General features: G+C 42.3%; 1 protein-coding gene across 1 annotated transcript in view; it reads left to right on the top strand.

Annotated features, from left to right (window-relative positions):
* The window catches only part of SLC7A8 (solute carrier family 7 member 8), a 77,534-nt gene extending 60,123 nt beyond the window's left edge, over nucleotides 1-17,411 (top strand). The window contains exons 7-12 of the mRNA XM_040354533.1: nucleotides 4,509-4,632; nucleotides 4,829-4,932; nucleotides 6,698-6,794; nucleotides 6,945-7,094; nucleotides 7,907-8,084; nucleotides 16,179-17,411. Of these exons, the coding sequence (XP_040210467.1) occupies nucleotides 4,509-4,632; nucleotides 4,829-4,932; nucleotides 6,698-6,794; nucleotides 6,945-7,094; nucleotides 7,907-8,084; nucleotides 16,179-16,327 (802 nt within the window). The 3' untranslated portion in view covers nucleotides 16,328-17,411. The remainder of the gene's footprint in view (nucleotides 1-4,508; nucleotides 4,633-4,828; nucleotides 4,933-6,697; nucleotides 6,795-6,944; nucleotides 7,095-7,906; nucleotides 8,085-16,178) is intronic.
* Nucleotides 17,412-24,160: the final 6,749 nt, after the last annotated feature.

Here is a 24,160-nt window from a genome sequence, read left to right on the forward strand (position 1 = left end):
GGGAAGATCTGAAATGAGGGGAAGCTCTGCTGATTTTATCATCCAATCATATACAAGCAAAAATGCTGTTTTTTTCCCCCCCCCCCAGTGTGTGATTACCTTGACTCAAATGAAACAAGAAAGAACCTTTCATTCTTTATGATTGCACTTCCTAAAGTTAATAGGTCTCACAGGTGGAATATTGGAGTAGAGGAAGATTTATAGCTAATGTCTGTGGGTTAGGGATAAAACAGGTCCAGAGAGTCTCAGTGCATTCAGTATGATGAAAAATGGGAAGATATTTAGTGCCCACTGTTGCTGGTAAGAGGTCTGACCCTCTATAGCCAATGTCAGTAGGCTCAAGATAAATAAAGTGTGTTGAATATCAGCATCATTCAGTAAGGCCGCGTACACACGACCGGTCAAAACCGATGAGAATGGACCGAGGTTCAGTTTCATCGGTCCAAACCGACCGTGTGTATGGCCCATCGGTCTTTTGTCCTTCGGACCAAAACTTTAAAACTTGCTTTAAAATCAAACCAATGGACCTGTGACCGATCGGGCCAAACCGATGGTTAGTACACAAAAGCATCGGTTCAAAACCCGCGCATGCTCAGAATCAAGTCGACGCATTCTTGGAAGCATTGAACTTCGTTTTTTTCAGCACGTCGTGTGTTTTACGTCACCGCGTTCTGACCCGATCGGTTTTTGAACTGATGGTGTGTTCACACATCAGACCATCAGGCCACTTCAGCGGATGAACCGGTCGTGTGTACGTGGCCTTAGAGGGAGTGTGGGACAATCTCTCACTGACCACTGTTTTTTTTTTTCAATAATAACCAGCCAACATTTGGCCCATGTGTATGTTCGTTTGGACTCCTTATGTCGGATGAGCATGCTGGAAAACCAGCAGCCGACTAGCTGCTCCTGATCAGCGCTCCCAGCCAATGGCTGAGAGCGCTGATCGGAGTGTTCTGCCAGTGGAAGGGGCTGTCCCCCTGTCAAAACACAACTGCTCAGTGGGGAAAATTGCTGTACTAACGTCGGATCATTAGTACAACTGGAGCTGACAGTTTTTTTTCTTTCAATTCTCTGGGTTGAATGGAAAAAACTCATAGGCCCGGATTCACAAAACACTTACGCCGACGTATCTCGAGATACGCCGCGTAAGTGTAAATATGCGCCATCGTATCTGTGCGCCGTGCCCACAAAACTAGATACGCCAGGGTATCGTTGGCGCATATTTACGCTGGCCGCAAGTGGTAGTCCCATTGATTTCCTATTCAACTATGCAAATGTGGGAGATACGACGATTCACGAATGTACTTGCGCCCGGCACATAATATACGCGATTTGCGTAAGTCCTACGTCCGGGGGAAAGTTATTCCCCATATAGGAGGCGCAAGTCATGCAAAGGTATGGACCAGGGAACACAGCCGTTGTATTTTACGTCGTTTACGTAGTACGTGAATAGGGCTAGGCGTAGGTTACGTTCACGTTGTAGGCAGGGATTCAACGTATCTTAGGCAGTTGTTTCGACGTGATTCTGAGCATGCGCACTGGTATGCGTCCACAGGACGGCGCATGCGCTGTACGTTATTCGTAACTTTATGACGCTCAGTCCTTCATTTACATGGGGTCACGCCTCATTAGCATGGTTCACGCCCACTTCCACCTACGCTGGCTTACGCTGAGGAAACCCATCGTAGATTTGAGAGCGACTGGGGGCGAGTGCTTTGTGAATACTGTGCTTGCCTCTGTGCTCTGCGTCGGCGTAGCGTATATTCGATACGCTACGCTGGCATGAATATGCACCAATGTATGTGATTCCGGGCCTTAGTGTGTACCAGGCTTAAGGTCCGTGGGTCAGGGATAAAAGGTGCATAAAGTCTCAGTAGCATTCAGTATGAGGAAGTCTGGAAAGATCTCCCTCTGCCCACTGTTGTTGAGTGATCTGTGCCTTTTATAGCTAACTTCATGAAAGCTGATATCTGAGACTAGTGATGAATGTTTGCACTGTCTAAACAATGCCTTTTGTAGTAGTTACCAACTGCTACCCTTAAGCATATAATCATTTTGTATCTGCATGTTAACAATGGCTACAGCTGTGGAATACAAACTTTATTACATATATTGATCATTTTTGCATAACTAAGGTGAGTTGTAACCAGATAGATTTCCGTATATTTTAACTGGCAGTTGATTCAGTTCACAAAGCTAACAAACCAGGTTATCTAAACTTATTGACTTATTGAACCAGTTATTTACATTTGAGTCCAATAATACAGAGTGCCTTAAAGTGATTGTAAAGTCTCGTTTTTTTTCCTATAAAAATATCAAACATGTTATTCTTACCTGCTCTGTTGCAGTGGATTTGTACAGAGCAGCTCGGATCCTTCTTTTTCTCGGAAGCCCTTTTCTGTACTCCTGGTCCCTCCCCCCTGTTCAGTGCCCCCACATCAAGCAGCTTGCTATGGGGGCACCCAAGCTGAGTCACAGCTCCCGGTGTCCATTCAGACACGGAGCCCAGACACGGCCCTGCACCCTCTCTCCCCTGATTGGCTAGCTGACTTTGATTGACAGAAGCGGGAGCCATTGGTGCTGCTGCTGTCTCTAAGCCAATCAGAAAGGAGAGTCTTGGATGGCTGATATACTTGTGGACATCGCTGAATAAAGAGGTAAGTATTAGGGGGGCTGCTGCACACAGAAGGCTTTTTATCTTAATGCATTGAATGCATTAAGATAAAAAAAAACTTCTGCCTTTACCACCTCTTTAAACTGATGTTAAAGGCTTGTGAGTTGGGCCAAATACCAGTTACACTTGTCATTAAAATGCTTGACACAAACACTGGTTTTCCCCATGTATGTGCAAAGTATTAGTCAGTCATTTACTATTGCAAGTAGTGTTATCTGGGGGATTGGAAAAGTATAAATTATACGATAAGTTATAAAATATGCAGGTGAAAGGCGGAGGCACCGACACAACATTTTTTGTGTTGTCATGCACTAGACTGCATAGTAGTCAATAAAAAAATAATAATGCATAAGGTATTTTCATGGTCATGCATTTTTTCTTTTTTTTATAACAATTGAAGAGTCCGCTGAATGCACTTTACGATAGTTTGGTATTTTTACTGTATACTGTTTAGTTCAAAACACTAAATTTACCATTTGGATATGCACAGCCGAAATACTGGCAGACTGGGGTAAACTGTGTAGTTCTATGGGATGTCGATTTAGGAAAAATAAAAAAAAGCCATATGAGGGGGGAGATTAAAAAAAAAATTGATTCAAATAAAATAAAGATTTGTGAGGAATAAAGTCTTTCAATAGTCCCTTAAATATTGATCCATATGGAATATTCATGTTTGGGAATCTAATGAATGATCATGTAATAAAATAATGAACACGGGTTAAATAGTTTAGTGAATTTGCCCCATAATATCGTTTGTCACACTAATAGGAAATTACATACAGGCATTAATTTGTTTTATTTATTCATGTCATCAGCTAGCTCTTCATTATAAAATATTCTTTACATTGCATCAGAATTCTTCTTCAAATTGTTGCAGGGTTTTCCAGCATGCTGGGAAATATTTGTGACTGCAGAGTTTTGCCACACTGAAGTGCTCATTATCCTTCATTTATAACTCCCATCGCTCTAGCATTTCTTACCACGCTTGCTAGTATTAGCTACGATTTCATGTTTGTAGCGAACTTGTGAGATGAAAAATATTGATTCCAATTGACTCCAATGCTTTTCCCCCATTACCACATTACCTAAGGAAAAATCTCAGTTTCACCCATCTTTCTAGGGATGAGAAATTTTGCTCAAAATTTTTCCAGCGAAATGCATTGGAGTCAAAAGGAGGAACATGTTATTGATATTTTACCAAAGGTAAAATCAGTTTTAGTGAAAAACGTTTATAACATGTTCTTAACAAGCAGAAAGGAGTTTTTGCACAACCTGTACACATCTGTAAGTGCAGGCACTTTGGAGTAATTCATCCTGGATGTTCACAGCAGAAGCACTGAAGCCACTCAGGACATTCATTTTAACAGCTGCTCCCCCCATGTTCCCCACTGCAACACCACCTGCTCTGTGTTAGGCTGGAAGGCCTGGAAGGCTGCTAAGTCACTGCTGGAAGGGGGAGAAGGTTGGGCTGCCATAGAAAATGATTTCAGTGATTCTGCTGTGAACTTTGAGGATTAACTGCTGGACTGTCTACAGGTTCAGTTTAGGTTTGTGGAAGGAGGCTGCACTGTCGGAGTGTTGCTGCCCTGTTGATGATTTATATAGACTGATAAAAATCACAACATATTTTTGGTTTATGTTTTAACAAAAACTAAGGACACAAAAATAACACATCATAACCATGCTTTCATTTTGAATGGACTCGCATATGCATTGCACATCCTTTATTTATACCTGTTATATAAATTATCACTACCCTTGCTTCACCATCCATATATGTATTCATACCTCCCTCTAGTGGCAAAACTCAGTTAATGATTGTGTCTTTTAACAGGAACCTTCCACGTGCCATCTTCATATCTATCCCACTTGTCACCTTTGTATACGTTTTTGCAAACATTGCCTATGTCACAGCCATGTCCCCACAGGAGTTGCTGGCTTCCAATGCAGTAGCAGTGGTGAGTATCTATAAATCACTCCTGTTTTAAGTATGGGAAGGTCATTTCTTGTTTTGATATTAATTCTTACACAAACTCACACAGCTTACTACATCCTTAGTTAAAACCAACTTTCTCGCACGACAAATGTACTTTGCTTATATGTATCTTTATACATTTTAAAGATGCCATTAACCTGTATCTTTATTTTTTTCAGACATTTGGGGAGAAGTTGTTAGGTGTCATGGCCTGGATCATGCCAATATCTGTGGCTTTGTCCACATTTGGAGGAGTCAATGGATCTCTGTTTACCTCTTCCAGGTAAGAGACCATAGATGTTATAAGTGTCTGGATGTTTGACACTGTAAATGGGGGGCTATTACAAGTACCAGAGTGGACTCATGGACGGTGGCGCCCCTCTAATCCATGCACCCGGCCCCTAATTTACATGCAGGGCACCGGACACATGGATTTCAATGGGGCTTTTTTTTTTAAGCACATGATTAGAGCTTGAGGCTCTAATTTGATTAAAAATGGGTGATTTGCCGATTGCCCGAGCGACGGGGTGGAGCGTGGTTTGACTGACGGACTGAACAGGGGGGTGGTGGCATGTGGTTCGTGCCCCCCACACAAAAAAATGGAGCACCAGCTGCCACTGTTCATGGACATGAAAATATAAATGCCCACAGCCTGAGATGATGGAACCCTATCTCTGATGTCTTTTTAATTTATATTTGATCATTTTATCTTACTATCTAGAAGTATCATTTTGCCAAAGTGGATTGTATGGGGTGACTATATAAAGTTACTTACCTACATTAACCAAACTTTATCCATTCTACTTTGGAACACTTTCTGAAGAAACATGGGAGAAATTCTCATTAAATTCTCCTCCTCATTATTATACATGTAACCGGCAATGTGTAAAAAAAAAAAAAAGTCTTGGTGGAGATTTACTAAAACTGGAGCACTCCGAATCTGGTGCTGCTGTGCATGGTAGCCAATCAACTTCAGCTTGTTCAATTAAGCTTTGACAATAAAACGTGGAAGCTGATTGGTTTCTATGCAGAGCTACACCAGGTTCCTCACTCTCCAATTACAGTAAATAACCCCCATTGCATAGAATGCCTAGGCAATCTATAGAATATGTGACGTGTTTAGGCAAAGCATAAAATGACTGTTATTTTAATATGATAAATATTGTAAGCATTGTATATAATACCTAGGCATTATGCAGAACGACAAGTGCTATTTATGTAAAGTATGAAAAGAGAGTCATGAAAAGGCCTTTACTGAAAAAACAAATACCGTATATGAAAATGAAAGAAGTACCTGTAATACAAAATAAAGTATGGGACTTTCTTGCTGAAAAAAACAACAGAAAAAGACCAGTATTGACCTACTTGTTGCAACGTGGAAGGATAGTATTTTCTACTTTGCCGGTTTGCCTTTTGGCATAGCATAGAATGCCAAGGCAATGTGTGAAATATTAGGCGTTTCGTACTTTGACATGCATTTTCGGCATTCTATGAACTTCCTAGACTTTCTTTACAATGCTGAATTTCACACATTGACGTAACATATAAGGTTCACAGCTTGCAAATGAAGCAAGAATACGGTGAATTTAGACCTAACAACATTAATGACACTTAGATGTCAGCAGCAAATAGACAATAACTCAGTCACCCTTTCCTGATGGCTTGTTAAAGTAGAAACTAGACCATTTCTTTTTTTTGGCTGTCCCTATTGAAGCGATTACCCCTTCCAATGGCTGTTGTAGGTACAGGTAACAAGGGAAAATCTCTCACAAGTCGGGATGTAGACAACAATATAATATTAAGAGAGGTGATAAACCATTCCATTATAAGCTGATTCCTGAAAGAAGAAAAGCATATTTTAGACAGAGGGGTCACCAGAAAAATGCAAGAACTCGTGCTGACACAGGAATATCACATTTTTAATTTTAAGTAACTATGGCTTGTTCTTTTATTTAATTGTACTTTGATGATATGAGTATAATTGCTATGTTTAAACGTGTTGAAATCTCATACTTGAATTAACTCAAGCAAGTTTACTCTTCTCATAGACTGTTTTTTGCGGGTGCAAGAGAAGGTCATCTTCCAAGTGTTTTGGCCATGATTCACATCAAACGGTGCACTCCAATCCCAGCGCTGCTTTTTACGGTAATTCCTTGGACTTTTCGTCACTACTGTTGTTTGCATAACATCTGCCCTTCCAGTCAGCCTCCACACCTCTGCTTTTCTTGTGTGTCCAGTGCTGTACAAATCAAAGATTTAATAAGCACCTTTTCTAATACTTATTTTCTCCCACAGTGCCTCTCTACTCTGCTGATGCTGGTAACCAGTGACATGTATACTCTGATTAATTACGTTGGTTTCATCAATTACCTGTTTTATGGGGTTACCGTGGCTGGTCAGATTGTCTTAAGATGGAAGCAGCCAGACATTTCTCGACCAATTAAGGTGAGTGGGACATAATAAAAGTGGAATTCCTAAAAGGCAAAAAGATAAATGTTAAAGGTAACCTGTGATTGACCAGTTCAGGGAAAAGTAACAGTCTCGTTTGACTATTGCTCTTTCTGTATGCACATATTGTACTTACCTACCTCTCACTCCTTTGTTCCACTTTCTGATCAAAAGCGAGGGAAAGTTACCCATAGCATACACAGGGTTAATGATTCCATTCCTGCCTCCATGTGACAGCACTGAGAGCCCAATCGGCCAGTGCCAAGCACCAGTGCAGTGATGAGTGAGTCATATGCTCCCTCGTATTTTGAAGTTTCAGGCATTTCACTGTGCCTGGTAGACATATGGAGGAGTGAATAAAAGATGAATGTACTGCTGGTTGGGTGCCCATTAATGTTAGCCTGTTGTTTTGCCTGCATGGTAGCTACATGTTCACTTTAAGGGTCCCAAACATGGTAGATGAATGAATTATATAGGTATTTTGTGTTGTTCAAGCATCATATACTGGCATTTTGAATTCGATGTTTTCAGTGTTAGAAGTGGCCCATTCTCCTGGGGCATTCATTTGTAAAGCATAAGCACATTAAGTACACCTTTTATTCTTTCGGTTGAAAAAAACCTAGATGTGCAGATATTAGGCAGGGAAGGTTGTAAGAATTGGCAGGAACTAAGGTAAACACTAGAGTCTTGGAAATCATAAAGAACATCTATGTTAATTGTATGATGATGCATATATGACATGCGTAAAAAAAGAAAAGTCCTCTTTTTCAATAAATTTGTGTGCAATAATTATCCTCTTATTTCAACAGATTAATCTAATTTTCCCAGTTATCTACCTCCTATTCTGGGCCTTCCTGCTCATATTCAGCTTATGGTCTGAGCCTATTGTCTGTGGTATTGGTTTGGCCATCATGCTTACTGGAGTCCCTGTCTACTTCTTGGGAGTCCATTGGCAAAACAAGCCTCAGTGCTTCAATAACTTTGTTGGTGAGTTGTCATTTCAGTTTGATCTTCCTCTTCACACAACAGCTTACCTTTACCTACTTTGGGTATGATTCATGTTTTTCTTAGTAGGGTTGATTTTAGTGTTTTTCTTGTACCTTTTTTTTTTTTACTTCGTTTATTTTCATTTGATTTTCTTAATCCAACATTTGGCAATTACAAATATCATAATTACAAAGTGTGTAAGTAACAAAGTAAAATAAGTGAACAGCAGTAAAACATTATACTGTTATTTTAAGACAACAAAGAATATCTTCTTCCTACTGTGTCCCCTAGTGTCTATTCCCTTGTTCCTCCCTTACCCCCCTCCCCCCTCCCTCCCTCCCTGCCTCATCTCTGGGGAGCGTGCCTATCTTGTTTTGCCTGACCTAGAGAAAGGTTAGGTCGCACTGATATGTTCGGTTCGACCTTTGGTTATTAACTGGACAAGTCTTCCAGGAGAGCGATGTGGATTAAGGCCATGCTAGGAGACCCCACATAGGAGATAACGGAGCGGGTAGTTCATTAAAGCCATTATAGCCAGGGAGAGTAGGCTCCTGGTGAACCGGGGCGGATTCCATCGCTGGGTCCCCCTACAAGGGGTCTCCTGCAACCCTCAGCCACGGTCCCCTTTTTCTTGTACCTTAAAGTAATTGTAAAGGCATATTTTTTATAATAACAAACATGATGCTCTGTGCAATGGTTTTGCACAGAGCATCCCAATCCTCCTCCTCTTCTCAGGTCTCCCGCCAGCTCCTGCCCTATACCAAGTGCCTCCATAGCAAGCCACTTGCTAAGGGGACACTCGTGAGTGCTCGCTCCCGAGTCCGCTCTCTATGTCCATAAGACACCCACTGCCTCCTCACTGGCCGAGATTGACAGCAGCGGGAACCACTGGCTCTGGCATCTGTGTCTGAACCAATGAGGAGGGAGATAGCTGAGAGAGCCTCTTCTCTTGTGCACATCAGTGGATCGAGATCGGGCTCAGATAAGGAGGGGTGTTGCACAGAGAAAGTTCTTTACCTTAATGTATAGAGTGCATTAAGGAAAAAAGCCTTTACAACCACTTTAAATGCTATTGATTTGATTGTCAGTGATGGTTCAGTGTTGAAAACAGGCAAAATAAGTGTATGCAAAAATTGGTTTAACTGACCTGACATCGCCCAAATCCTAACAACTTTATCCTTAAAATTCACCATTACTGGTTAACCTAACCCTATTGCCTCGTACACACGACCGATTTTCCCAACGGGAAAACTGGCATGTTTGCTTTTGGTTGGGAAAACCGGCCGTGTGTATGCTCCATTGTAGTTTTCCTCGACAGGAAAACGGCGAGCAAAAAAATGAGAACTTGTTCTTTTTTTTTTCCAGCTCCGATTCTCTGCGTTTTTTTGCTCGGCAGTTTTCCTATGGGAAACACCGCAGTGGAGCATACACATGGCCGGTTTTCCCGACCAAAGCTGTCATGGCAGTTTTCCTGTCGTGAAAAGCGCCCGTGTGTACACAGGGAAAAGCAACTGAGCAGGTTCTCGGGTTTTCCCCTCGGTTTTCCGGTCGTGTGTACGAGGCATAACACTTAATGTGTTTCATATCACATGACCCTGCTCCTTAACCACTAATGTTTGAGCTTAGCCTAATTCATAACAACTATAGCTACCCTTGCACTGCAATCTTACCTCTGAAACTAGTTATTCATCATCTATAACCACTTCCCGCCCGGCCTATGGCCGATTTACGTCCGGGAAGTGGTTATGAAATCCTGACAGGACGTTCTAGAACGTCCTGCAGGATTTCATGCCGCGCGCGCCCGTGGGGGCGCGCATCGCGGCGATCGGTGATGCGGGGTGTCAGTCTGACACCCTGCATCTCCGATCTCGGTAAAGAGCCTCCGGCGGAGACTCTTTACCACGTGATCAGCCGTGTCCAACCACGGCTGATCACGATGTAAACAGGAAGAGCCGCCGATGGCTCTTCCTCACTCGCGTCTGACAGACGCGAGTAGAGGATAGCCGATCGGCGGCTCTCCTGACAGGGGGGGTTAGCGCTGATTGTTTATCAGCGCAGCCCCCCCTCGGATCGCCACACTGGACCACCAGGGATGCCCACCCTGGAGCACCAGGGTGGGCAAAAAAAAAAAAAAAGCTAAAAAAAAAAAAAAGTCTAAAAAATAAATAAAAAATAAAACATAAAGAAAAAAGATGCCAGTCAGTGCCCACAAATGGGCACTGACTGGCAACAATCAGTGCTGCCACCCCAGTGTCCATCAGCGCCACCCCAGTGTCCATCAGCGCCACCCCAGTGTCCATCAGTGCCACCCCACAGTGCCCATCTATGCCCAGTGCCCACCTAGCAGTGCCCATCTGTGCCACCCATGAGTGCCCATCTGTGCCGCCCATGAGTGCCCATCTGTGCCGCCTATGAGTGCCCAGTGCCGCCCATGAGTGCCCATCAGTGCCGCCTATTTGTGCCCATCAGTGCCGCCTATGTGTGCCCATCAGTGCCGCCTATGTGTGCCCATCAGTGCCGCCTATGTGTGCCCATCAGTGCCGCCTATGTGTGCCCATCAGTGTCGCATACCAGCGCCGCCAATCAGTGCCACCTCATCTGTGCCCGTCAGTACTACCTCATCGATGTCCATCAGTGCCATCTCATCGGTGCCCATTAGTGCCGCCATATCAGTGCCCGTAATTGAAAGAGAAAACTTATTTACAAAAAAATTAACAGAAAAAAATAAAAACGTAATTTTTTTTCCAAATTTTCAGCCTTTTTTTAGTTGTTGCGCAAAAAAAAAAAACCGCAGAGGTGATCAAATACCACCAAAAGAAAGCTCTATTTGTGGGGAAAAAAGGACGCCAATTTTGTTTGGGTACAGTGTAGCATGACCGCGCAATTGCCATTCAAAGTGCGACAGTGCTGAAAGCTGAAAATTGGCTTGGGCGGGAAGCTGCGTAAGTACCTGGTATGGAAGTGGATAAAGATCTTTCTGGTTTGAGTTGTATAATGCCGCGTACACACCATCACTTTATGTGATGAAAAAAAATGACGTTTTTAAAAACGTCACTTTAATTGACTGTGTGTGGGGGAAAACGTCGTTTTATGTCTTGTAAAAAACGACCAAAAAAAATTGAAGCATGCTTCAATTTTATGTGTCGTTTTTCAAAAGTGCACTTTTTACTTCACAGAAATTGACCGTGTGTAGCAAAAAACGTCGTTTTGTAAGACGTTTTTTCATCCACGCATGCCCAGAAGCTACTTCAATGGTAAAACGTGGTGGAACGTAACCTCACTTTGCAAGAACATTGTGAGAAAAACGATGGTGTGTAGGCAACTTCGTCTTTGAAAATTGAAGTTTCAAAAACGTCATTTTTTACTTCACAGAAAGTGTCGTTTTTTTTCATCACATAAAGTGATGGTGTGTACGGGGCAAAAGGCTTCCTCTAGGTTCACCTTAATTTTCAGCATGAATTCTTATCTGGGGCTTGTCGAGTTGGAACAGAGCTGGATTAAAATGAAACAGGGCCCTAGGTTAGCTATTAGCTTTGGGCCCCTACTTATCGCAAGCCACGTTCCATATACATTTAGGTGACCAGATTTTTTAAATGAAATCCGGGGACATTATATATATATATATATATATATATATATATATATATATATATATATATATATATATATGTAAAATCTATTTACTAGTAATGGCGGCAATGAGCGACTCTCTGCCTGTCGCCGCCCGCCTCACAGTCTGTCAAGTCTTGCTCTCCAGGCCCCGGCTACTACTGGGTGGGGAGCGGAGGAAGATCTCTCCGCCAGGGAAGGCAAAGAGATAAGTAGGCAGATGGCTGGCCGGGACTTGAGCCAAGCCAGAAGAGCATGCAAGTGGAGCTGAATGGGCATGCACCCGAAACAGAAGAAATATTCCCTCCGCTCCGACCAGCACATGATCATCAGAAGGGGGCACGAAAAAAAAAAAATATACCCCCCTAAGCTAGTAGGAGTGGCAGGGGTGTGTAATTCAGATTTTTTTTTTTTTTATTCTGCACAGACTGTCTTTGAAATCGCCCCAGCCCCTGTTCAAATCCAATCCGGGGACAAAACTGGGGACAGACTTGGTCCGGGGATAGTGTCCTCAATCCGGGGACTTTCCCCAGAAACCAGGGATGTCTGGTCACCCTAATATACATACCCTGTTAATACATATTATAATAATATAAGAAAAATACCCCACAGATATTTTCACCTTAAAGAACAAGTATATTATCCTTTTAGGTTTAAACTCTTCCTGCTTCCTTATAACACTATATACCCTATATTATTGTAAGCTCCACTTTCTGTATCCTCCCCTATAATCGCCTCCTCACCTATACTTTACTCTGACAGAGCAGGGGCAGAGAAATACCCATTTTTATGGTGTTGGTGCCTCACTGGCAGAAACATTGCAGATTTCCCTTGATATCGAGAGTATGACACTTAGCTGTCCTGCCCAACATGGGCATTACGCCATAAAAACTCCCTTATTTATTTAGATATCCTGTCACTAGCGAGTTGTTGCCCGGGACAAGATTGCACATGAGACCTGGGCCTAATTACTTTTTAAATTGAGTATCAAAAGGAATCCCCATGTGTAAAAAAATGGCTTTTTAATTTATTTCATTTTATTTTTTTTACAATTCTTCATTTAAAGTATTTTATTTTTTTTATGCTTTACAATTGTATTTATTACTGACACAAGAGGTATGATATTCTCACTGTTTGACAATATAAAGATAAAGAAAGTTCTGTTCGACATCTGAGTCTCAGATCTGCAGCAAACCTGGATGCTGCACTGTTATTCTATCTCTGACCTGGACTTTTTCTCTCCATCTTAAACCTATGGCCAGTGCACAGAGGCTCAAACAGGAGATTGAGGAGTGCTGAGGCAGGAGCTGGCACACATGATTGCAAGTGATGCAGTTGCATAGCCATTCAATTTACATCTTTAATAAAATTTCTTAAATCACATTTAAATTGACTCGCAGTCGCAAATGCCAACACGCGGCTATTTAAAAAAAAAAATTGCATGCCCCCCCCCCCCCCCCCAGTCCATACCAGGCCCTTCGGATCTGGTATGGATTTTAAGGGGAACCCCGCCCCAAAATGTAAAAAAAAGCAGAACGAAGTCCTCCCAAAATCCATACCAGACCCTTGCCAGCATATCAGAAAAAGGGGGGGGGGGGGTGAACACCCCCCCCCCCCTGAACCATACCAGGCCACATGCCCTTAATATGGGGGGATTGGTTGTTTTTGGGCAGGGGGCTTATTGGAATCTAATGCCCCCTTAAACAAGGGAGGAGCCAGATCGCACCCCCCTATGTGAATGAGTAGGGGTACATTGTACCCGTACTCATTCACCAAAACTTTTTTTAAATGAAAGAAAAAACACTACAAAGGTTTTTGACAAGTCCTTTATTAACCTCTTGCTGACCAGCCGCCACAGTTATACTGTGACAAGTTGGCTCGGCTGCGCGAAACGCCATAGGTGTACGTCGGTTAGTGCACAGGGTTCTGTGGGCATGTGTGTGCGCGCGATTGACTAGTGGGGGAGCCAATGAGTGAGTCCAGCGGACAGAACGGGGATCTGCCAAAGTAAACAAGCCTTTTTGTTTTGTATGTATTTGCACACATTTTCATACATATGCGTTCGTGCGCATGCCTGCAAACCTATTTTCATGTTCACAGTATGTTGATGAACATTTGCGCACACATGTGTGCAATGGTGCGCACACATGTGTGCAATAGTGCGCACTTGCGCGCATGAGGCGTAAATTACTGATATTTTTTTTACTGAAGAATACACAGCGCTTGGTTACGCACCTGTGTGCATTTGCCCATTCAATTAATGGCCATATGCACAAAATGTAAAAAAGCTCAGTAAAAAAATAAGCTGTACTGAGCATTTTCAAACTGCGGTGTGCAAGAGGCCTTATTGGTATGGGATTAGACTGATCCTGGAAGGAGTTTGAAAGGGGAACATTAAATGATAATATGTGGAATCAAGCAAAGTCTATAGAGAATATAGAGAGAAAGTGACATAAATAACTGGAGATATCTTGAACACAAAGACCTCTTTTTGCTCTACATTTGTACATGGTGGATCTATTAATTCTAGGACTTATTGTGCCAGATAGAAGCAATATAGAAAAACAGGGTACTATAGCATTAAAGTAGAACTATAGGCCAAGCTTCTTTTTTTTTCTTTTTGGATACAGTAATGGAGAATTATAACCACTGTCTAGAGATGCACCAAAATTTCAGCTGAAAAAGGTGGCGATAATGGCACTGAACACACACGACTTTACCGGCGATTTTTCAGCGAATTCACATCAATTTTACTCTGCTTATGGAGTGTTTTTCATAGGTCATATGACTCAAAAACTGCATCAAAAACTTAACACGGGTGCGGTAATGATGCGTTCTTGCTGCGTTTTCGATGCATTTTAACTGAGGGGTTTTTGTGCGTTCTTTTTTTTTTTTACTGACCAAAAATGCAGCAAGCAGGATTTTTACCACCACAATGGAATAGACCAGTGTGCAGTCATACGTAGAAATTAAAGGGATACATTTTTCTTGCGCTAAACATGCCAATAATTGATGATACATTTATACTTATTTACATTTATGATATTAATTAAAAAGTTGAACATAATACAATTATACAGTGGAACCTTGGATTACAAGCATAATCCATTACAGGAGAATGCTTGAAATCCAAAGCACTTGCATTTCAAAGTGAGTTTCCACATAGAAGTCAAGGAAAAACAAAGATAAATTGTTCCACATTGACTTCTATTGCATGCAATACCGCATGTGGCCAGCGGTGGGGGGCACTGGAGAGACTCGGAAATACTTGGAGACCGCTCGGATGCACTCAGAAAGGCTCGGGAATGGAGCGTTTCCGAGTATTTCCGATGGCTCAGAGTTTCACCCGCGCACCCGCACCTCTGGCCAAATGCGGTATTGCACACTGCTGAGGCTTGAATCCTGCTGGTTTTGCAAAACAACACTCGCAAACCGAGCCAGGATTTTTCAAATATAATAGCTTGTATTGTGAAACGCTTGTTAACCGCGTTACTCGCAATCCGAGGTTCCACTGTATATACAAATATAAATATTTTTTAAAACTGTAATTTTCGGTCTTGGTTTTCAGCCAAGTGCATCCTACATTTTCGGTTTTGGTTTCGGCACCAAAGTTTCCATTTGGTGCACCTATACCACTGTCAATTTATTTTTTGACATCTGTGTCCCATTGGGGAGATTTACTTTCACTGTCTGTCCCATAGCCAAACAGGAAGTGAGAGGAAATCCCTGCAAATTAAGGGAATTCCTTTGGGCCGCCCTGGTCACTAGAACTAGCGTCCCTATTGGAAGATTTCCCCTCTATTACTTTTCTGGGGACAACGCAAAAGTAGGGGTTTCTTTTACTTTCACTTTCATTGACAATGGTAAACGGGACAAATAAAGAGTCAATTTCCCTAACAGGAGCAGAGTTAGCAATAAAAATCTAATCCATCTCCACTCCATCCAAAACTAAAAAAAAGTTTTGCCTTTAGTTATACTTTAAAGAGGAGTTCCACACTAAAGTGGAACTTATGCTCATCGGATTCCTCTTCCCCTCCGGTGCCACAATTGGTACCTTTCAGGGGGGAGGGGGGTCCAGATACTTGATACTTGTATAATACAGGTATTTGAACCCACTTCCGGGGAGAGATATCCGCAGAATACCGCCCCCCAGCTGTGTTCTGGGAAACACAGTTTCCAGAACACAGCGGGGACCAGTGAAAATGTGCTGCGCATGCGCAGTAGGGAACCGGGCCGCAGGCACCCTGGACAGGTAAGTGTCCATTTATTGAAAGTCAGCAGCTGCAGTATTTGTAGCTGATGGCTTTTAATATCTTTTGTTTTAAGTTATACAAAAAATGTATGCTTCCATATCCCTTTTTATAAAGCAGGATAATTACCCTTATGGCAAGAGTTGTGGAATGGAGTTTTCTACAAATTGTTGTCTGGTTTATTATTGGTCAGGATGTTGAATTAAGTATTTTTCTCTTTTTTTTTTTCCCCTAGATGCAATGACACGCGCTGGCCAGAAGCTTTGTGTGGTTGTTTATCCTCAGATGGATAACAAGGATGATGATGTCAGTGAAGAAACCAAAGAGCAGAGAGCACCAATCTACAAGCCAGAGTCTGAAGCTGTTGATGGAGCTCATGCTTAAGTCCCTTCCGTTAACATGAAAAATTCACACCACTGCTACTGTTCAGACATGCTGTTGAGACCTCACTGAACAGATTGGCAGAGAGATAGGTGGATCCTGTATGTATGTGCACCTGTGTATATGTATATTTGAGAGTGTGTGCATGGGCACACACATTGCCGTGCACATAGGCAGTGCCGACTATTGTATTTCCTGTCTCCATCGCCCTCAGGTATTAGTGGTATCCCAGGGTATAATTACTCAGTCAGTGCTATCATTTGTCTGTGTTTTGTAACACAGTTGTAAATTGTCCCTTTAACTCAGTCTCTGCGTTGTACTGTGGACCTGTTCCTGACCTCCACTCCATACAGTGCCCTATATTGCTGTATTAGCTCTCTCTGTGAGCAGAGGGAGCAGTGGCCCTGATCTGTTATGTGACCTAATGTCTGTGCACCGTATGTAAGCACTAATCTAAGCTCCAGGTGTGTGTGTGTGTGTGTCTGTGTCTTAATTCCCTGGCAAACCTACTATAAGTACTATAGGTGATACTCTGCTTGGCAAGATGGTTGCAAAGGACACTATGTACGCCAAAACGAGGTACCTGAAATTATTATCAGTCTGAACTTTCTATTTCTGGCGTTGTGTCTTAGACTGCATCAATTCACTAAGAATCTCTGCTGCTCGGAATATATGATACTAAACAAGGGTTTACACCTGACAATCAAGAGACCTGCCTGGACTGACTCCCTTGCCTTTTCTGCACCGCACATGTGGAATACAATAGGACTTCTGATCACATGCCCGGCTGAAAGTGACTGTCTGCAGAGGAAGGCAGTGTACAGCCATAGCAGTCTCAAGTCTTTCTTCTCCCCAAACTGTAACACAACATTGTTCACCTTACTTCACTCCAAAACTGTGATTATCCATATCCTCTTGGGGGAACTCCAGCCTCCCAGTACCCAAATACACTCCAGGAGCCTTGGGTATATATCTACCAGGTGTTTTCATTCTCCAAAGTACTCCATATGTTTTTATATATTTTTTTATTTAGGATCTCTTGTTTCTGAATGTAATAAAATTGGATCTGGTGCCTTTTGGTGAGATGCTTACGTGTGAGGAGTTTTCTGTACACACCTGTTGTCAAATACACATATATGATTGGTAGGAAAAACACCACAGTGGAACATTTAAGGCCTCGTACACACGACCGAGTTTCTCGGCAAAAACCAGCAAGAAACTTGCTGGGATTTTTTTTTTTGCCGAGGAAACCGGTCGTGTGTACATTTTTCTACGAGGAAACTGTCGAGGATCCCGTCGAGCCAAAAAGAGAGCATGTCTTCTTTTTCCTCGACGGGAATGAAGAAACTTGTCTTGTCGAGTTCCTCGACAGCCTAACAAGGAACTCGACGAGGAAAACTATGTGTTTCGCCCGTCGAGTTCCTCGGTTGTGTGTACAAGGCTTCACATTCGTGATTAAACAAGGAAATCACATTTCTGAAGAAAATGATTCTAATGGTATATCATTGTTTCCATAATAAAGATAATAAATAATACAGCAAACGTGTTTGAGATGTACAGTGTCTAAAAAAAGAGAGTACATCCCTCACATTTTTGTAAATATTTTATTATATCTTTTCATGTGAGAAAACTGAAGAAATGACACTTTGCTACAATGTAAAGTAGTGAGTGTACAGCTTGTATAACAGTGTAAATTTGCTGTCCCCTCAAAATAACCCAGCACACATCCATTAATGTCTAAACCACTAGCAACAAAAGTGAGTACACCCCTAAGTGAAAAGATCCTAATTGGGCCCAAAGTGTCAATATTTTGTGGGGCACCATTATTTTCTTGCACTGCCTTAACCCTTTTGGGCATGTAGTTCACCAGAGCTTCACTGGTTGCCACTGGAGTCCTATTCCACTCCTCCATGATGACATCACAGAGCTGGTGGAGGTTAGATACCTTGTGCTCCTTCACCTTCTGTTTGAGAATGCTCCACAGATGCTTAATAGGTTTTAGGTCTGGCCTGTCCATCACTTTTTTTTTTTTTTTTACAAAATCAGTCCATCACCTTTACCCTCAGTTTCTTTAGCAAGGCAGTGGTCGTCATGGAGGTGTGTTTGTTTGGGGTCATTATCATGTTGGAATACTGCCCTGCGGCACAGTTTTCGAAGGGAGGGGATCATGCTCGGCTTTAGTATGTCACAGTACATGTTGCCATTCATGGTTCCCTCAATGAGCTGTAGCTCCCCAGTTCCGGCAGCACTCATGCAGCCCCAGACCATGACACTCCCACCACCATGCTTGACTGTAGGCAAGACACACTTGTCTTTGTATTCCTCACCTGGTTGCCACCGCATACGCCTGACACCATCTAAACCAAATACGTTTATCTTGGTCTCATCAGACCACAGGACGTGGTTCCAGTAATCTATACCCTTAGTCTGCTTGTCTTCAGCAAACTGTTTGTGGGCTTTCTTGTGCATCAACTTTATAAGAGGTTTCCTTCTGGGACAACAGCCATGCATACCAATTTGATGCAGTGTGCTTTGTATGGTCTGAGCACTGACAGGCTGACACCCTCAACCTTTGCAGCAATGCTGGCAGCACTCATACGTCTATTTCCCAAAGGCAACCACTGGATATGACGTTGAGCACGTGCACTCAACTTCTTTGGATGACCATGGTGAGGCCTGTTCTGAGTGAAACCTGTCCTGTTAAACCTCTGTATGGGCTTGGCCACAGTGCTGCAGCTCAGTTTCAGGGTCTTGGTAATCTTCTTATAGCCTAGGCCACCTTTACGTAGAGCAACAATTCTTTTTTTTTTCAGATCCTCAGAGTTCTTTGCCATGGGGTGCCATGTTGAACTTTCAGTGACCAGTATGAGAGAGTGAGAGCGATAATACCAAATTTAACACACCTGCACCCCATTCACACCTGAGACCTTGTAACACTAATGAGTCACATGACATCGGGGAGGGAAAATGGCTAATTGGGCTCAATTTGGAGACTTTCACATAGGGGTGCTCTCACGTTTTTTAGCCAGTGGTTTAGACAATAATGGTGTGTTACGTTATTTTGAGGGGACAGAAAATTTACACTGTTATACAAGCTGTACACTCACTACTTTACATTGTAGCAAAGTGTAATTTCTTCAGTGTTGTCACATGAAAAGATATGATAAAATATTTACAAAAATGTGAGGGATGTACTCACTTTTGTGGGATACTGTATGTGTAATGAAAAGTGATGACCCATAGACACATTATTGCATGTACATCTGATCACATTGGTGCTGCATATGCCAATACAGGCAACGCAAATTACATTGAACAATTTTTTTACTTTACATATAATATTATTAATCATTGAAGGACAGGTATGGATTATACTGTCTCCATTGGGATGACTCCAATATGTGTTGCCATTATACAGGGTCTTATATTAGGATGCCCAAAGAAACAAGATAATTGTCACTTGACTCGCCTGAGAATAGTCAGATTAGTGTAGCACCACCCCAATGAGGGACGCTGGAGGATGACTGTCCCTAAAGGTTGCAAGCCACCCGCCACCTTTGACATCCTGGTTTCAGACATGTTTCAAAGTGATAATGCAAGTACACAGCCACCAGACCGAAGCAAAGTAAATTAGTATTTTACTGTAAATTCTTTAAAGCGGAGCTCCACCCAAAAGGGGAAGTTCCACTTGTTCGCCAGCTCCCCCTCTCCACTGCCACATTTGGCACTTTTTGAAGGGGGGGAGGGGGTAACGAGTACCTGGTTTTTACAGGTACCTGGTTTTTACAGGTACCCGCTCCTACTTCCTGGAAAGATTGCCGCACAGCAATCGCTTCTCATTTCTGGCCCCTCCTTCTTCCCACTGCTGCCTTCTTGGACACACAGAGGTCCCAGAAGACGGTGGGGCCATTCAGAAAGCTCAGCATGACTTGCGCATACGCAGTAGGAAACTGTGAAGTGGCAATGCTTCTCTTCTTGTTTTCCTTACTACAGATGTCAGCACCTGCACCCAAAACTGTTTGCCGAATTGGCTAGGGGTGCCAACATCATGGGATCCTTGAACAGGTAGGTGTCCTTATATTAAAAGTTAGCAATTACAGTATTTGTAGCTGCTGACTTATTTTTTTTACAGACTGGAACTCCGCTTTAAGGCAGATAAGACCAAGAATTCCTAAGGCAGATATCTTTCAGTATTAAACTTTGGTCTTGGTAGGCATACAACAAAGAATATGCAATGCAAGGGAAGATCACAATAAGTCAAACAGTAGTAAACAGTAGGCCCTGAAAGAACTTATGACTCCAGCTATAAAAGGGAAGAGAATTACTTTTTTTGTGTCCGCCTGCTTCCTTAAAATCCTGCTGTCATAGGCCCAGAAAGTGTGGTACAATTAGAACACAACAATTTGTAAGAAATGCAATAATCACTGAGTCCCCCTAATGTTATGCAGTGAGCCCTTTAAGTAGGGGAAAGACGAATTGTGAAGGAGTCCTTTGTAGTGTAGATGTCCAAAGTCTTCAGCTAGCTCAACAATAGCCCATGGGGGTGACTAGCAATAAAGAATAACATGCAAAGTGTTTCATGTAGAGAGAGATGGGGTAAAGGTGTCTGCATGCTGTGTGTCTTTGTAGTGTGTATGCAGGGTGAGATTCTGCCTGCTCACCAGTCCTGATGGTACCATGGCTCAAGAGAATAGAAAGTCTTGGTACAGGCTCTTGAAGAACCTGCAACCAGTGAAGGGTGCCTGTCCATGCACCTGCTGACACTGGGATTCAACTGGGTCTGTACCGGTGACAAGTGTGACCTTAGACAGTCACTTAGCTATCAGGGAGCTGGTAATGGTGGATCTGCCTGCAGGTGTAACGCTCACTTGCAGGAGTCTTCCCATGCTGTCCAGGCCGTAGTGTCTGCTCTCATTTCCCAAAGTGGCTGGATCCCTGCTCTCAGCTGAAGGCTGTGGTCCCAAGAGGAAGAGCTTCCCCCCCAGGTTGGGCTATTTATGTCCTCACTCAGCATCCCTCTCTCTCCCAGCTGACTGAAATTTGCAGTCTGCAGCAAAACTTGTCTAGTCAATATTTCAATCGCACACGTTCCTGGACTTTTGAAATGGCTCATAGAAAAAAGGTGGGTGCTGAAGCGATCACCAGCTGGGCACTGGAACCATCAAACAAATGAACATATTCGCCAGCACACCATGGATCGTAGATAACGTCCAAATATGTAATGGAAAAGAAGCATCACAGAAAGTGCAACGTTTCGAGGCCATGCAGGACCTCTTCGTCAGGCAAGTGAATCAGTGCATCAGAAATACATATATAGAGAGCAACCACCAATGTAGAAAAACTTGCTCCCATGCAAATCCTGGCTCTCTGGACCACATATCCAAGACCACCTGCTTTCAGCTGTCCGTTCTATCTCTCTGCATTCAGATTGCTCACTGCAGCTGATGTTACAGAAAGTCCCATGATGACACAGGCAAGTTAGCCAGCACCTGGCTACATTAGGATATCGGGAAACATATTGTACATAATGCAGCACATATGTTAGTTGAAGTAGGCTTCTGTCTTTGAGTTATACACAAAGTACTGCGGTATTCAAAGCCTTCTAATCTTGATTGAACTGTTTCAGATAATAATCTCCATAGCATATCTTTAACTGTCATTTGCAGACTTACAACTTTGTGTTTCATTAGAAGTCTGGAGCATAGACTTTGGTATAAACCAGTTATACCTTATCTGTATGTGATTTCATCTGAGATCTGTTTCTGTTAAAACCTTATTTCCTGTACTAATACCACTGAGGGGTTGATTTACTAAAACTGGAGAGTGCAAAACCTGATACAGCTCTGCATAGAAAGCAAGCAGCTTCCAGTTTTTTTTTTGTCAAAGCTTAAAGGGTCACTAAAGGAAAAAATTGTTTTTGCTGAAATGACTGTTTACAGGGTATAGAGACATAAAAGTTAACTGATTCCTTTTAAAAATGATTAAAAATAGATAAAAATCAATCATATAATGTACCTCTAGTTTTACTTTCACTTTTAAACTGGCTTCATGTTTCTGTGAACTAGAGAGACACACAGAACAAAAACAAACAAATCCAGGGCAGTGTTTTGTTTTTAAAATGAATCTGATTGGTTCTGGGAAGTTTTAGACACACAGTAATGACAGCTTAGACCACCGTGAGAAAGCTCCCAGTACTGTGGTTATAAGGAAACAGAGGAGCAGGAAGTGTGGAGATCACAGCAGAATTACAGCTACTTCAAAGCAAAAACAAACAATGAGGTCATGAAACCAGTACTGCAGTAAGGTAAAGGAAGCCATTTAGATTTAAAAAAAAAATTCCTTTAGTGATCCTTTAATTGAACAAGCAGTAGTTAGAAGCTGATTGGCTACCATGCACACAGGCATCAGATTTTGCACTCTCCTGTTTTTGTAAATCAAATCCCCTTGCACCAGAAAATAAATAATGGAATATGGATATCCAAGATATTGGTGTCCTAAGAACATTTACCTGAAGTGCAGCTACCCTGATCATACAAAAATTGGGTCCCTAGCACATCTGTGCATTCCCCGGTTTCCCTGGCCATCTGTGAATGCGTGGGGTTTCCTTACCATGCTCAAAGAATGCTATCAATGAAGTCCAAAACATGCCCTGTCTTTATGCATGTGTGAAAAATCATCTCTGCATGCGCAAATGCAAAGCCAGAGGGCACATCTGCGTATGCGCCATTGTGGTGCCTGGGGGGGTTTAGCCACTGCCCAGGTGGGACTAAAGTTCTGCTTTAATTTACTGACTTGGGGAAAGCACACAGGTAAGGAGTCCTGACTTTCCTGATCTGCATGCTTGCTCCAGGACATTGTCACAAAGTATTAAAGCCAGAGACAGACAAGCATCTAGTGTTTTCAGAAGGCTGTTGGCCATGGAAACCAATAAGTACTAAGCCGCAAATTGAAATGATTACATATTGTACATTATATTGTCCTTGATAATGACATCCAATAAAGTGCTTCAGTGTTTTCACCAGTGCTCAAAAGTGGAAATAATGACCTCTTATCAAATCTCCATGATCTCCAGATTATACAAGATCATCTGGGATTGTAGCCTTATACAGGGAAACGCATCGAAAGGATATAGGAGCTAAGATGTTACTGTGCTTCTATATCGGTGTAAGCCGCAGTCGGATCCCTCTCTCTACCGCTCATTTTTTATCTAATTGCTTTAAGTGCATTTATTTTATTAAACTAATATTATTTTTTTGGACGTATTGCACGATGAGGCTTCCTTCTTTTTAGATATTTTCACGCTGTTCATGATCTCTTATAATCTGGAGATCATGGAGATTTGGTAGGAGGTCATTATTTCTACTTTTGAGCACTGGTGAAAAACAGAAGCACTTTATTGGATGTCAGTATTTAGGAAAACTGGGAACAGTGCACCTTTACTCGTCTGTTTTTTTTTTTTTTTTTAAAGTGTTGTGAATATCACTGTGGTCACTATTGATAGAGTCTGATATTTTTTAACTAACAGTGCACGTTCATTTTATTTTTGCCTACTTTCCAGTATTCAGGGATTTTTTTTTTGCAAATATAATTTTATTACATTTTCAGGAATGAACAAGGTCCACAAATGGTAACAGGATCTTTCGGTCAAGGAGGTTGCAGCCTCCTAGAGGTAGGAAACATTGAATAGGAATGTACATTACATCAATCAATCAATGAGCTTAAATTCCCATAGCTGACATGTCCCGTCATCTCAGTGCTGTAAAGTTGTCGTGGCATGGGACTCCCACACCATAACTATCCGCAGATCAGAGAGACCATTCTCCATTCCTTATAACC

The sequence above is a fragment of the Rana temporaria genome, chromosome 1 (genome assembly GCF_905171775.1).
Source record: "Rana temporaria chromosome 1, aRanTem1.1, whole genome shotgun sequence".
Classification (NCBI taxonomy): domain Eukaryota; kingdom Metazoa; phylum Chordata; class Amphibia; order Anura; family Ranidae; genus Rana; species Rana temporaria.